The following is a 16434-nucleotide window of genomic DNA, read 5'->3' as shown; positions in this document are numbered from 1 at the left end:
TGGGGCAACTGAACTCCGAGTTAAGGAAGTCGAAAACTGCATTTCTCCGTATGAATATGATGCCTTTTGGCCAGCTGATGGACAGATTGCTTGTGTTTCCGCATTGACCACATCGAGCCTTGTAGATTGTCACTTTTGAACACTCTGTTCTCCTGTTCTACACACCTCTTGTTGAGCAAACTGACCTCAAGCAAGTTTTATCATTAGAGGACATTTCTGACTATGGGTTTATGAGGAAAGAATGCCATTCAATGGTGATCCAGAGGTACAGACACTTGTACTTCACAATTACTGTATTTTCTAAAACAGGACATATTATGCTACATTTTTTAAATGTGGTTTTCTAATAAGGGATAACCATAGGAGGACAGCAGCCTTGCTTTATTACTTTGATCAAGGCAAGTCATTCTAAATAAATAGTGTTTTTACGACGGAGAAAAGATACATGTACTATTTCTCTTCGTCTCTGGTCCCTGCATCACGTCAATGCATATCAATAACCTCATATTGTCTCAAACACTGAATGTTTTTCAAACTATCCTGCTGGAACAATATTGTAGAGGTCATGTGATACTAATTCCTCTCTCTTTGTTTGTTTCTGTTTTAGCTTAAGGATATGTTTCCAGGTTTCCGCCTCTCGCTGCCTCCCAAGCGGTGGTTCAAAGACAACTATGACACAGACTTCCTGGAAGACAGACAGCTAGGACTACAGGCCTTTTTGCAAAACCTGGTTGCACACAAGGACATTGCCAACTCGTATGTCACATGATCACGCTGCAATTCTTATGTTTAAATGGAATCATTCAGCCTTTTTGAGTCGCCCCAATAATCAACAACTCCTACTTTTAAGTATTTATTTCTGTTATCCGTTCTTCTTCACAGCCAGGCAGTGAGAGAGTTTCTGTGTCTGGATGACCCACCTGGGCCTTTCGATAGCCTCGAGGAAAGCAGAGTAAGTGTGCAAATACATGTGAATGTGTGCTAATGTGTGTCTGTGCTGCTATCCATGCTACTTCAAGGCCTTTTAGAAAAGATTCTTGGCATTTTAGAAAAGCTAGAGATTAATAATGAATACAGTAGCTTGAGAACTGAATGAGTTTGGTCCATGCAGGAAGTATAGAGAATGCTTTTTTTAAAGCTTAAAGCCTTTACACGCTAGTTATTTTTTAACATGGGATTAATCGGTATGTTAATATGTTCTTAATAATAGTCTTAAAAATATTGCAGAAAAACAACATCATTCTCTTCTCTGGGTCAAAATTATCCAGGCAGCTGGTCCTCTGCCATTGCATTCATTTCTGAACCTTTTATGGAACAAATATTGAAACTGTCACACGTTCACATCGCTGCGAGTATAAATAGTTTGGATGCAAATACTCACAGGCAAGTATTTAGCATTTTCGCCTATTTGAATTTGAAGGCATAATAGTCAGAATTATTTATATATGAGATTACAATAACTCCACCTTGCTGTCAGACAAATAAAAAAACACATTAACTTGGAAGCTTGGGAAGAAAGAAAGGTAGCTGCGTGTGAAAAATAATACGTTGCACCGGTCTGGTGTTTTGAGGTGCTGAGAGCTCCTGTAGAGCTTCATTTATTATTCTGTACTCTCACTGCAAAAACCTGTTGTTAACGTGGAAGTCCGTGCAAATCCTATAAGACTGAGGTAATGTCTGCATCCCTCCAAGATTAACCAAAGACATTCTATGCCCGGTTTGAGAATAAATTCCCATGGCAGATATGTGCAGATATCTTAAAAGGATTAACCCCTTCAAGGCAGCCCAAGTTTCAAGGAGACAGCTGTTTGTTTCCCTGTCCTAAAACAAGTCCTAAACAACTGCAGTGCTGTAGCACTTACTTCCAGCATCAGGAAGTGCTTCGATCTCTTTCCTCTCATCAGCTCCTTCTTTCCTTGAAACACTGGACACAATTTGCCCACACGGACCTCTCCGACCTGGACCAGACGGACACATATCTGTTTACTTACTGTACTCAACACCATTGTGCCCTTAAGGCTCAGAGACGCCACACGGACACTCTGACCAATGCTGCAAGACAGCGGCTCTTCCTCTGCAGCCATTGGAGGTTCAATAAATAAACGTATTATTATAATATGGACTCCAGGATATTCTGAAACTTTGCATGTGCACCACGGATTCACTATACCACCTTATTATTTTTTACTGTATGCTAAAATATAATATAAATGTCATGTAGACAGCAATTTTTAGGAGATAGTAAATGCCGCAAATATACATATTACAACATGACTGTCTACCATAAAACAAATAATAAATATAACGTCATTACCGCAAATATAAATAACTTTATTTTGTATTTTATTGATGTCTAAATATATGCCAGTGTAGTAGCTTTTATTTTTAATTGATTGCTCAAATTGTTTTTTATGATCTTTTTCTATACTTAATCAGCCTTGTTGGAGGGAGTCAGATCCTACATTTTGATGCATCTGATAATAAAAAACTGGAGACGTTTGCCATGACATTTTTATATGCATCTGTTTTTATAGATATATATTTTATTTTATATTTGCTGTTCTTTCTGCTGCTGTTATTGTTTTAAACTTAATGTCTTTATTACTCTGTGTGCTTTAAGACTGACCATTTTGTATGCATGCAAATATTTGTGCTCAAGATAAAATGTGGTATCGTTTTCAGGTTACTGACAAACCTCACGTATCGCATGGGCACCGTATTTTAGCATTTCAATTGATACGCAGTACTTAATTGGACAAGAAAATAAAGTAGCTTAATGTCGAGCTCATTAAATCAGGCCGTAAACCTCACTCAGTTGTCAAATAAAATAACCCTCTTCATTTCACCTGCACATCCCAGTCAAAGGCTTAAACACGCATGTTGAAATCTGTTTATAAATAGTTTTAACGCATGTCTTGAGATTAATGTACAGTATCAAGAATTGTTATCTCGTCTGTCAGAGTTTGTCCCTTTTTTTTATTCCCACCGTCAGCAAATATTTTCAATTCTTTTTTTTCTCTGTCGCTGCTTCTTTTTCCAGGCGTTCTGCGAGACTCTGGAGGAAAGTAATTACCGTCTCCAGAAAGAGCTGCAGGAAAAACAGAAGGAGATCGCCTCCCTGAAGAGGAGACTGGGTGAAAGGGAGCAAGCCATCCTGCTACTGGAGAAGCACGTCAAGTCAGTGCACAACACACACACATAAATAAATGCAATGGGAATAAGGGTTGGACACACATGTAACAAATTACAGACGAGAAAGTCACATCTGGTTCACAGCATGTGTTTCTTCTTAGTAGACAGTAGTAATAGAGGTCCACACATGTTCCGAAATAGCATTTAATCCAAGTCAATAAGAACCACCTGGTTGTGTGTGTGTGTGTGTGTGTGTGTGTGTGTGTGTGTGTATGTCTGTCCCAGTGGTGAGTGTGTGAGCCCAGGGTCTCTATGTGGTCTGTCAGCTCAGGGCAGTGAGAGCAGCGCAGACGCAGATCCAGATGTGGAGTCGTCTGCTGTAGAGGCGGATCAGGATGTGCCTGACGACTCGGGGTAAAAAAACGCAAACACCACACAAATAAAGAAACCAAACACACTTCAAAAAGCAACAACAGCAAGCAGTTCAGACGGCAAGGGAAAGGTTAGGAGGTCGGAAGGCTACATCAATAGTTTCAAGGCTCATTCCTGCCTTTTGACCCAACAAATGTAGCTGTTTTGGAAAAGCTTTGACTTTGTTTTCTGCGTAACAACGTGAGGTTTCAGGTTTATTATTTCCTATGCTTTACAAATGCACTGATGTTTCACTAATGTTTGTTAATTATTTTCTGGGGAATTCCACTTGTTTTTCTTCCTGCTTCTAATGAAACTCCACTCTTCCATTAGTCAGTTGCCTTTTAGGGAAGTAAAGGGATTTGTCACAATTAAAAACTGGAAGTAACTAATGTGAGACAGATGGAGGGTCTGTTCTTTATCAATACAGTTACATAGGAAGAGATTGTTTCTTACGTATTATGGTTATTCAAATAAGTAAAACAACAACCCAAAAATAAACTGCTAAAACTAATTTAATTTCCTTTGATTAATCAGTTCCCCCCAGCTTCTAGACTCTTTTTTTTACACTCTATTGATTTATTTGTCCTTACCAGAAAGAAATCACTTCAGACAGTACAGAGACATCATCAAGTGTATTCTATATTTTATCTATGTCTTTTTATTACCCACTGAGAGTACAGTCAATAGATTAGCATCTCCCTATCCACATCGGGGCAAGATATCAGTTTTCATTTTCAGAATTTGATCCTATTTGCTGGATATAATGTTGGGTAATGTAAAGGAATGAATAACCCTGAGTTTTAATTAAAGGAGTTTCAGGGTCAAATGACCGCCTTCATCCCTGAGTGGTCACATGATTATCTTATTTGTCCTTCAATCAATTTCATGGAAGTCTGTAAACGGATAATCATTTTCATCAACTGTTCATTTGATTTTTCCCTTTCCCTTTTTTGTGTTTTTTTTGCCCTCACATTTCACAGCTGTGCCGCCCCTATCTGAAAACAGAGCCTCATAACATGTGAGGTATTTTGAATAGCTCAGCAGGCTTCCACTACATACCTTCTCTCAGTCTCCTTCTATTATTTTCACGTGTTGCTTTACAATCCTCACATGCTGTATGTGCTGTCCATATTGGCAGTACATTATGACATTTGAGTATCGTATTAGGTTTTACTTGAAAAAAAATACAAACCCATCTTTTATGTGCTTGCAGACAGGATGCTTATTAAGGTTGGGGTCAGTTCACTTTCAGTGGAAATCAGAAAAACTTTAGTGAAACAAACTTAAAAGAAAGTTGTTTCAACTCCAGAGATTAAAAGGATAGGGCTTCAGGCTACAAAATACATTCTTAAATTGGAGAAATTAACAAGTTTACTTTTTGAATTGATAGTCCTGAAAATGATTAGCCCCCAACGTGGTGTGTATTTATTGTTCTGCAGTGTTCTGTGCTGTGTAAACCTTGTGGCTGCTCCCTTGCATCCTATGTTACTAATACATGCTGTCAGCGCCTCTCTTTCACGTGGTGATGTCAGTCCCTGGGAACTATGGGTTGTGGGTCTTCTTTCTTCCTCCTTACATATTTTTTCAGTTTTGACATGCAGAAATACTGTAAGAACTAAATCTTGCCAAAACAGTGTCGGTTGGTATTTATTCTCAACAAACTTCGTTTTATATGACAATAAAGATTTGGATCTTAAATAATAATTTGAATTGTGAGATGGGAGAGTCAGAAGCAAAATCTGTCTGCTGTGTTTTAATTGGCCATGTAACAGATCCTTACTAGTGTTGTAGCATAAATAATGTCCCTACTCTATTAAGTCTTCTCCCACAAGGATGGCCCACAAGTCGGGCTACATTAACAACTCTCCTCTGCTGTACATTTCCTCTTTGGTTCTCTCAGTTTTCTTACTATCAGTTTATTTTGATTCGAGTCAAACGCTGATTGATTTCCTCTCCTGTGATTTCCCTCTCTCTAGTGGCAGGTGTGAGGTCGAGCCGATGCGATCGTCTGCATGTTGGTGTGGTCCGTCACTCAGCACATCCCCTCCGATCATCCAAGTCACTCAGCTTTACCACCAGAAGCTGGAACAATAACAAAAACCCAGGTTCTCTTTTTTCACTCATGTCCTCCTCCAGAACACTCCACCTTTCTAATGTTTTAGAGCTATTCCACACCTGTTTTTGTGTTTTTCTTCCCACAAACCAATTTCCCCTTCCAAATTGAAGGCTCTGTTTTACCTTCTATTCTTAGAGCTGGATCTGGCGCAGCCTTTATCTGTGTATATGTTTGAAAGGGAACCATTTGTATATACAACAGCTGCTTCAGCTTCAATTATAATTCCACCTACGGGTCATTCTATCTTCCCATACACATGACTTCATTCCGAAAAGATTGTGCAAATTATACAAAATATAAACTTTATCTGGAACTACATGGCTGCTTTCAACTTAGTACTCCTTGTTCACTTTTGAACCATGAACTGCGTCAGTCCAATTGGATCAATCGGATCCTGTGGTCACAAAGCCAAAGTTTGGCTTCTTGGCCAAAAAAAAAGAAGATAACTTGAAGACTTTCACAATTGTGACAATCGTAGAATCTTCTCACGTGATTCTGCAGATGTGCATTGCCTTATGGCTCCCTCCTTGTGACAAGTGGCCCTCTTCAAATAAGAGAAACAACACCCCCATGTGGCTACAGAATAATAAAAAGTCTGGATAAATGAGAAGTCTCAGGATGCACATTGGTAACCAGGTGGGTATCACAGAGGATGGATTCTGATTCAAATACATTATGTCATTGCTTTGTACTGCCATTGACTCTCATTGAGGCTATAGACTGACCTTGAGAAGCCTCACTGCTTTCACTTCTGATTTGCATCTAAAAGTAGAGATTCCCTTAATGTTCTAGTGCCATGGTGGATTTTTTATAAAGTTTAGTCCTGCGAGAGACTACAAAAGATGTAATGTACTCTACTGAGAGAGAGAGAGAGAGAAACCAAGGAAACGTGGCCCATTGTTGCTTTTTAAGTAATGTACACAATCATGCATCAGTTTGCTTTTCGACATTGATTATGCTAATGTAAAAAGAGTCCATAATATTTACAACACTTAACCTCTTCTGGCACCTTGCCTGTTAAGGAAGTGTAGACTGAGCCTGGAATTGTATCAGTTTCCTCAAGGTCTAACTAGATATTGTAAAGCAGCTATATAAAAGGATCAGTTCACCCATTTTACGAAAAGGGTTTTTCAATCTTCTTGATACAGTTTATTTGAACTGATGGTTGTTTGGTGCTCAAAGTATTGGAAAATTGCATATAAAAAACAGAAATCCACAGTCAATCAAGAGGTATGACTGTCTTTAGTGGACCCACCATCTTTAAAATAATAACGCCTTAACAACGCCTTCCAGGGTAACATCCTGAGTAGCTAACCTCCATTATATTTTGGTTGAAGCAGAAAGGGCAAGCTACCTCAAAATCTCTGCAGATAAAAACAAAAATATACATTGCAAGATACCCGGAGGAGTGGTTTGGGTGAACTGTCCTTTTAGGAACACGATCGTCTATTTATTTTAGGATGAACCTCTGCTTCAGTCAAGGAATGCAGAAAGAAAGCCCCGCTTGTGGTGTTCATTTACCTGAAACAAATCCAGGTTATGACCTGACAGACAAAGGAGTTCAAAAAACATTCGTTTTTACAACTCGGGCTTGGATTCTAGAGATCAAGGCCAAAAATGAAAATGGGATGAGGAACCATTATACCACTTTTCAGGAATGGCTGGTTGTGATCAGCGTGTTATCAGAATTAAACCTCATACTCAAAAGCCATATTGAACACTTGAGAAGGGGCAATGGTTTCACATGTGGCTGTGTGTAATGACCAGCTGCGGGTTTGAGTTAATGAAGTGTATAATTACTACAGCTGTTGTAAAATGGTCTGAAACGAGGCCTATGAATAGGTCAAATTATGCACTTTATGGATGAATGGCAACCCCTCATGTTTGCTAGGATATGTTTTTTTTACTCCTTCATTTGTTTGCGACGGAAACGTGCCTTTTCAACCACTGAATCTGTCTCGATTCACAACTGGATCTTATGTGTTAATTTCATTTATGTATATGGGGTTTTGTTCGGGTTAATTCCCTTCACGTGTAATTCTAAGTGCCTTGAACATCTTTCACTTAATGTTTTTTTTTATGTGTTTGAATAGGTTTGTGTAAAACATGAGATGTTGTTAGGAAATTCAAGTTGTTCCTCTGAAGGAGATCATGTTTTAATTGACACTTGTGTATGTCGTTGTTTGGAATAGACTGAACAGACATGGTTTTTTAATATTGCATTAATTCATATGAAGTTCACATATGCACCCAAAGTCTTTGGTATCACTATTAATGTCCTGGATTTTAAAGGGACAATTCACGTAGAAATCTGGTCTGAAATGAATACTTTAGATACTGTAGCCCATGCTATAGCAGAGATGTTTATCAGAAATAAATGTTTATTCACTAAATTAAATGTGGAATGATCTATTGAGTTCACATGTATAATTGTTCACATTTAAAGGAGATGGTATCAGTAGTTTTTGCTTGGGTGAAATTGGGTCTGTTCGAATAAGTGCTAAGATGATATGGGCTTACAGTTGCAGTATGTCCTATTTTAAAAGTGTGATGATCTCGAAATGTAATAAATTCTTATGACTTATGAACATCTTGCTTTATTAATGTAGTTTATTTTCAACTATAACTCCAAAAATACTACTTTAATAGATTCCCTGGAGAGGGGGCTATTCTGCCTAATCAGTAAATACTTGAAGAACACGAACAAGAACACAGCTTATATGATTCAGGGGTATGATTTTACAAGGTGTCTAGCTTTTCACAGGTAGTTCCATTGGATCTTCTGTTTTTTATTGCCTTTCAGATGTGTGATGGAAGACCAAGAAAGCAGAATCCAAATGTATTTTATAGCTAAGAAATATGTTGTGCTTTTGGCCGTGTTCGGTGGTTTCTACGAAATTCGGGGAGAATTCGGGTAATGGGACATGGAAACATTATTATATTTATTGCAGATTCACAACAAAATACTATCGAATACTGTACGTTGCTCCAACCTTGAGGTGTAAATGCAAAATATGTGTTTTTCTTGACCCAAAAAAATTTACAAAGACCCAAAAATCGCTTAACAGTGGAAATCAGACTGCTCATGACAATTGTTTTATTTCATTCCACAAGCACGTTCGTAATCCGCACCAGAGTAAACAATACCATGTTTACATAATGTTTTACAACAACCATGTTCCATTGCAGCTACAAATTCCTCCCCTGCCCCTCCTTAAGACCACATTTCTCTGATCCTGATTCCATATCACTCACAGCGGACTTATCTTCAGAGAAAACTGTTAATGTTTGTACAGATGAAGCTACAGAACTGTACTGTTTTAGTTGGCACAACTTCAGAGATGCCGCTACCCCAATAACCTCAGTGTTTATGATATGGATCCAGCACCAACAGAATGCTGGCATCAAAGGTGCAAAGCGGAAGACATTGGGAGAGAGACATTCAACAACCGAAGACATGTGGCTAGCAGACAACCACAGGGAAGGCTATAAAAAAGGTGGGCCCCCATAGTGTTCGAGACCAAGTTTCCCGTGGAGTTTATCACTTCTGTATCTTCTCTTTGATTAGAGAAACGACCACTGTTGGCATCCACAGCGGGTTAAAGCTAACCGGCTAAAGTTCCATGGTAACATCCCTGGCCTTTTTCCAAAAGCTCTAACTACTAGACTAGAAACAAGCTGGCATGTTGCGCACCACAGGACTGGAGTGATTTGCTGCGTGTGATTAAAAGCTCCTAAAACATAAATGGTACCAATCTACTGAGGAGCTACTGCTTTTCTTCCAGACTGTGGTGCTTCTCAACTCACCCTCGTCCTCTGCAGACCATTAACTCTAGCACAATATACAGACCAGGTAACATGTTTTAGCAAGCCAACATTTATTAGTGTATGACACAGTGTGACTGGTATTCAGGAACGACTTTTCTGATCCAAGTATTACAGTGCAAAGTCTGCAGCAAAGAGAGAAGAAGAAACAGTGCTGACAGATGAACCTGCGTCATTGGCTTCTACTGACAGTTCATGGCAATGTTCTTTTTTAATATGGCTAGCCACAAGTAACGACACTCGGAGAAGATGAATCTGTGGAGTCTCAGCATGAAATGGCCCCCATGGGCACGTTGTTTTTGCCAGAAAAGTAATTGGATGGTAAAAAGCCATATCTAATGATGACTTGGCCTCTGCTGTACATGCGTTATCATCTGTTCTCCCTTTAGATTCCCTACCTCCCACAAAGACACTGTTGCATTTAGCAGATTTTGTGCGGGTTTTGCCGTTTTCCCACACTGCAGTAGCAAATTATTTGCTTCCTGGTGCCAGCCCAGCGGCGCACATCCACTTCACTTAACGTTGTCTCATCCAGAGACATATGGCGCCAATCATTGTTCTTAGTTATATATCTGAAGGGCATACTACCCAATCAGTAGACTAATGACACTTCTGTATAGGGCAGGTAGATTTTTTTCTTAAAATATTAAGACTTTATTGACTTGTATTGTAAATGAGATACATTTCAATGTTAAAAAAATGTAATGAATGGGTGAAGGCTATTTGTCCAATAAGGTCGAAATGGGAAAATTGGATTTACACAAAGTTAGATTTCTCACTTTAACACCAGCCCTGCAATTTGCCATTTCATGAACACATCAAATCTTATGCCACGCCTGTTGTGTCTCCGTAAAGAGTAAGATTTAACAAAAAGTCATAAACTCTTAATAAGTTGTTTACCAGTTTGGAACTAATATTAATCAAGTGACTTGATACAGCAGATATCAGTTTTTTTATCATGCAGTATCCAAAAGTATTATGACCACAGCTTCTCAATTGAACCCCCAAGCTATAAACTTCCCTCCTGACCTTTTTAAGAAAATCATCCTTGTTATCCTATTCAGTTGTGTATAATCAGAAAATAGATTTTACAGTGTCAGAACAGAGATATTTGACAGTGCTAATCATAAGACTAGCCTTGGGTGCTGAATTGTGTCCAAAAATGCTGAGAGGCTGGTTGGTGCTGGCTGCAGTCCTGTCATCAGCTGGGATTACTGATGCTTGTCACAAAGACTGAGATGAATGCATTAGCGAAACAACCTCATATTTTTGATCTTATGATAGCGTTAGGGCGCCCAGCTCTGGGGCAGATTCTTTCCAGAAATGAGTTTCCAAACACATTTAAGGATCTCTGTGAAAATGCCATTACAATTGACAATGTTCATCTACTCTCCTTTTCCTCCATGATTCAGCTTCTTTCTCAATAATTAACCTTTTTTTAAATAGAGCTTATAGAACAATGGTCAAGCCTTAGGGAGCAGAACAGACTACATTGGTCATAGATTTGGTATAAATAAAAAAATCTATTTACTGTCCTTAAAAGTAAAAGGTAATATTCACGGAAAATAATTGAAAGTAATCCAAATCACCCATTTTTCATGAACTGCATTGAATATAATATGACATATTCCAAAAATGTGTTACTTAATGTAAGTTAGGGGTTGTTAGTTTACTATAAGGTTGTAAAGAATTTATTGAGGAAACGTTTTAGAAGAATGTATCTGTTAAAGTGCAACTACGACTAAACAGATGTTAAAATTGTTGTCCTACCATTGTTCCCAGCTGACAAAAAAAATGCACTGAATTAAAAACAACCAGGAATCTTCTGAATGTTCACCCCTCTGACATTGCAGATTTCAAATGCCTGAGGGGTGAACATTAGGTATAGGGAAAACCTGGTGCTAGGACCAAATTTCTTATTTTAGGTAACCAAGGGAATTGCCTGGGCAAGCAAGTATAGTGCTCTTCAGAGGTGAGTAAACATGTTTAAAGAGCCTGCTAGAGGGCAGAAAACTGTGTGAAATAGGTTGAATCCTATGTCAGACATGTTGACATATCATTTCCTTTAATCGTTTATTTGAATAGGGACAATGCACATTAATGAACACTTTAGAGAAATAATGCTTCAAGTGTAAATATGCCAGATTTGAGCTTTGAGCTCCTTTCCATCCGTAGTCCCTGACATACAACATATAAGAACATGACATTTGTAAACATAGCAACAAATAAATACATGATATGCAAAAGAGCAAGAGCAGTACACACAAGTATTTACCACATGGCAGTACACTATAGCAGCAATGACATATTAAGTGCAAGAGATGATACAAGAGATGCATAAAGTGCAAGAGGGATACCCCTGTGTTAAAGTGCATTTAGTGGTGATTGCACGTCTGGTTGTTTCTCAACCATTCTCTGAGTTGACCTTTAAACTATTGAGAGTGGGACAATCCCGTATCTCAGTTGGGAGGCTATTCCACAATGAGCAAATGGAAAGTACATTTTGTTCAAAAGTGGTCCATCTATGGTGGACTTCACAGTCTCCTCTGGTTTCTGACCTAGTGCAGCGTCCAGTGTGTTTTTTGTGGATGAATTCCCCTAAGGGAGAGGGGGCCAGTTCATATAAACATTTATCAAAAAAAACACATACTTTTAAAAGACTTAAAATGGTCAAAACTCAGGAAATTGTGTTTTTCAAGGATGGTACAGTGGTGGTATGAATTTGGCTTTCTGTCAAATACCTTGATAGCTCTCTTGTACAGCTGTTCTATTGGTTTCAGGTTTGTGGCACAAGCAAACGACCAGTTTGTCAAACAGTATTCAATGTGGGATAGAATCATACAGTGGAGGTATGACTTTGCAGCATTGACAGTTAAGAAAGGTCTAATTTGTTTAAAATGTTGCAAGTTGTATTGAATGGTATTGGATACTTTCTTAAAATGTTTCATAAAAGTCAAGTTCGAGTCCATTATGACTCCAAGATGTTTATGTTTATTAAGGATCCCCATTAGCTTTTGCTCTTGACAAAAGCTACTGTTCCAAGATACTTGAAGTGGGGGACTAGTTCTATTTCTGCTCCGTTTAGAAACACATTGGATCCTTCGATTTTGACTGGTCGTCTACTGAACATGATGCATACTGTTTTTTTTATACTGTAAGCAAATGTTGTTCAGCCAGTGTTGAACCTTGCCAGTGTTGTACCTTTGAGAGACAGGATGAGATCATTTCAGTATTTCTCCCGTGTACAAAGATGACCACATCATCGGCATACATTTGCACATTCAATTCAGGACATACATTAGGCAAGTCATTAATGTACAGAGAAAACAGTAATGGTCCAAGAATGGGGGATTTGGCACCGTTGACCAAAACACACTGTTTTCTGTTCGATAAGTAAGACTTAACACACTGTATTGAATCAGCCGAAAAATTGAAATACGTCAGCTTTGTAAGGAGCACTTGGTGGTCAACAGTGTCAAAAGCCTTACTGAGATCAAGGAAGACAGCACCTACATACAGTATGGGCTCGTGTCCAACATACATTTAACCTTTTCCACAAAGACACAGTTAGCTGTCTCAGTGGAGTGGTGAGCACGAAAACCAAACTGCATTGGGTGGAATGGAGCGAAACCTTTGTCTAAATGTTTGGTGATTACTTTTGACACCCCTTTCTCAGCTACCTTAGAGACACAGGGGAGGATATCATAGGAAAAGCATGCCTCCTGACTCACTGTTTTCTAGGGATGTATCGATATATCGCGATGAATAAACGTCCCAATACCGTTGTGAGACTGACAAAATCTACGGCAATTAAAGAGCAACTTGCAGGTTTTTTTTTTTTACTACATTTATGCTTAACCTTGCCTAAGAATTACGATTAAAAATGTTAATGCAGGATTTGNATTACTTTGATCAAGGCAAGTCATTCTAAATAAAGTGTTTTTACGACGGAGACGTGATGCAGGGACCAGAGACGAAGAGAAATAGTACATGTATCTTTTCTCCGTCGTAAAAACACTTTATTTAGAATGACTTGCCTTGATCAAAGTAATAAAGCAAGGCTGCTGTCCTCCTATGGTTATCCCTTATTAGAAAACCACATTTAAAAAATGTATCTGTTTTAGAAAATATAGTAATTGTGAAGAAACAAGTCTCTGTACCTCTGGATCACCATTGAATGGCATTCTTTCCTCATAAACCCATAGTCAGAAATGTCCTCTAATGATAAAACTTGCTTGAGGTCAGTTTGCTTAGCAAGAGGTGTGTAAAAGGTCTGTGTCTGATGAATAGCACATGCCTACTTGTTTTCACATTAGTAGCCTGAACCATGTGTATATACGAAGAGTAACGCAATGTTGGGCCGGGTTCAAACTACTAACCAAGCAATGTTTTGTGCCAGGCGCACAGTCTGGGAGCGGAGATGCATGTCGAAAACCTGATCAAGTTTGTATGATTTCAGATAACGTGGTCTGTCTGTCTGTCTGTCTGTCTGTCTGTCTGTCTGTCTGTCTGTCTGTCCACAGATATCTGCCGGTCGAGAACAGAGCGTTCAAAAGTGACAATCTACAAGGCTCGATGTGGTCAATACGGAAAACACGACCAATCTGTCCATCAGCTGGCCAAAAGGCATCATATTCATACGGAGAAATGCACCGTTTTCGACTTCCTTAACTCGGAGTTCAGTTGCCCCAATTATTACGTGTAAGGTGGGAGAAGTACTCAGATCAAGTAGGCTACTTAAGTAAAAGTAATATAATAATAATAATAATAATAATACATTACATTTATAAAGCGCTTTTCCTGGTGCTCAAAGCGCTTAATATATACTGCAGGGTAGCTTGTGAATTTATACCAGATGTAACTAAAGTCTGATTTAAGAGTTGATTATATTTCACATAATTAATCCAAATCTGTAAAGTAACTAAAGGTATTAAATACATGACTGTAGTGGAGCAGAATTACAAAGAAACAAAAGTGGAAATACTTAAGTACCTCAAAATAAGTACAGTACTTGAGTAAATCTACTTAGTTACTACCACCACTGCAGGTTAGTCATGTGTGTTAGCAGCTCATAATCCACATTATACATAACATAAATAAATGTTAATTCTGTTTCAAATGTGTTTAGTTTTTCCTTTAAAAAGTAACAAAAATAAAAATAATGTTAAAGTACGGGATCGATAAGCAGTATTTGTAATTGTTTCAATTAGGCCTCATTATTTCACAGTGGCACAGGATCATCTGCCAATACAAGCACTTTTGTTTTGTTGTTCAATCCATAATAAAATAGGGGGGGGCTCGAAAATATTTCCAATTACCCAAGGGGGGCCTGAGTGAAAAAGGTTGGGAACCACTGGATTAACGCATGGTTTTCCTCAATTACATGTGCGTGTTTGGCAATGTACGCAGAAGGCAAGTCCTCTTAAATTACATTGAGTGCTTTTTGCAGCGCTTCTAGATGAATACACATAGAAGTATCATCCACATTTTTATGTGACACACTGACATTTCCAGACACTTAACTGTAGCCTCTACAGTTACGTACGGCATAAGGCCATGAAGCACAGCATAATCGTTACAGCTGCCTCTATGGAAAAGCCACAGGAATGGAGGAAAGGATGTCCACACACCCCTCTCTGCCCTCACTCTCCACTTGTTGGATGTAGAGTGTTCCCCTTGTTGAAAACATTCTTGCCTGGGGTTACTGTTTATGAATCAGTCAATTGTGCTTTTCTGTAATCAATATTTTACGGGCTTACAAAGATCATATAATGCTTTTTTTGTTACAGCTTTCCACCCATTATCTTCTCTTGTTGTAGATCATTTTCCATCACATGGCTCTTCCCTTTTGTAATCTGTGACCAAACTGTCCTTTCCGAAACCACGAGAGACCTGCTCCCCTAGTTGGCTCTGGCCTGTTGGCTATTTGGGAACAGAAGCCTTCTTTGTGAAGCTCTGATTAGTTCCACAGTGCAACTCAAAAACAAAAGAAGACGTGCTGAAAGCAATACTTTAATGGGTAAAAAACTGTGTCTGCAAAAAGAACAAAATTAAGCTTCTTGATTTGGGAGAGGTCATACTTTCCACCTAGACGTGCAAACATATGTAAATACAACACACCCAAACATACCTTGTCGTTGAGTCTGGAGAAGTCTGTGTACCTTCGAAAGACAACCCAGCTCTCATCTGCAGTCTTTCTTACCAGAACTTTAAAGACCTGCAGCAAAGAAAAAAAGTCTTGTTTATGACCCCAAAAGTATAGAGTTCTTGCATTTCGCTAAGCGCTTGTAGATTCTTTGTTTCAAATTAATAATGTGTGTTGAGTAAATGTTGACATTACACTTTTTATCTTTAGTACGCATCATTCTGTGTGCTTGTCCTCAATGAGCATGTGTTTGCTCATGTGTTTATCCTGTCACTGGAAACTTAAACAAACTGATCAAAGTGCTGCCAATCAAAAAGTCCTTATAGGCTTAAAAAAAACTTAGCATTTTAACGTAGCTGGAGAGTTGTGCGACAGATATAAATAATCAAAAAGGCTGTCTTTGTGGAGGCTTGTTTTCTGGTTTCATACCGTGAATTTAGCCCTCTCCTCCATGACCTCATACCCCAGTAAAGTGGGGGTAATAGGCCTGTCCTCGTCTAGCTGACTTTGAGCAGGATCTGATATGGAGCGGGGACAGCTGGAGTACTCTATGGAGGGCTCCAGAGTGCCGTTCACCCTGGCTCGCGTGACAGGGCTCTGGGAGGGTGGTGGTGTCCTGCTCCGGCTGCCGCAGCGTGAGTGGCGCTGGGGACCTAACAATCCACATTCTCTTTCGTTGTTCTCCCCGGCCAAGCTGTTTGAGACGCTGCCCAGAGACGAAGCTCGCTGTGGTCTTCTCAGCTTTCCGTTAACTCCTGACAAGGCTCTGCCCATCGGCACAGGTACAGGCACAAAGGGTGAT

At 39.0% G+C, this 16434-nt stretch overlaps 1 protein-coding gene across 1 annotated transcript; it reads left to right on the top strand.

Annotated features, from left to right (window-relative positions):
* The first annotated feature begins 241 nt into the window (after window positions 1–241).
* Window positions 242–8250, top strand: snx16 (sorting nexin 16). The gene is made up of 6 exons (XM_010778361.1): window positions 242–265; window positions 608–756; window positions 883–952; window positions 3041–3177; window positions 3418–3546; window positions 5523–8250. The coding sequence occupies exons 1-6, from the start codon at window positions 242–244 to the stop codon at window positions 5638–5640; spliced, it is 627 nt and encodes a 208-aa protein (XP_010776663.1). The 3' UTR covers window positions 5641–8250.
* Window positions 8251–16434: the final 8184 nt, after the last annotated feature.

The sequence above is a fragment of the Notothenia coriiceps genome, unplaced genomic scaffold (assembly GCF_000735185.1).
Source record: "Notothenia coriiceps isolate Sejong01 unplaced genomic scaffold, NC01 NC01_scaffold00019000, whole genome shotgun sequence".
Lineage (NCBI taxonomy): Eukaryota > Metazoa > Chordata > Actinopteri > Perciformes > Nototheniidae > Notothenia > Notothenia coriiceps.
Note: the sequence above shows the minus strand (reverse complement) of the source record. Positions and strands in the feature narration are given on the sequence as shown.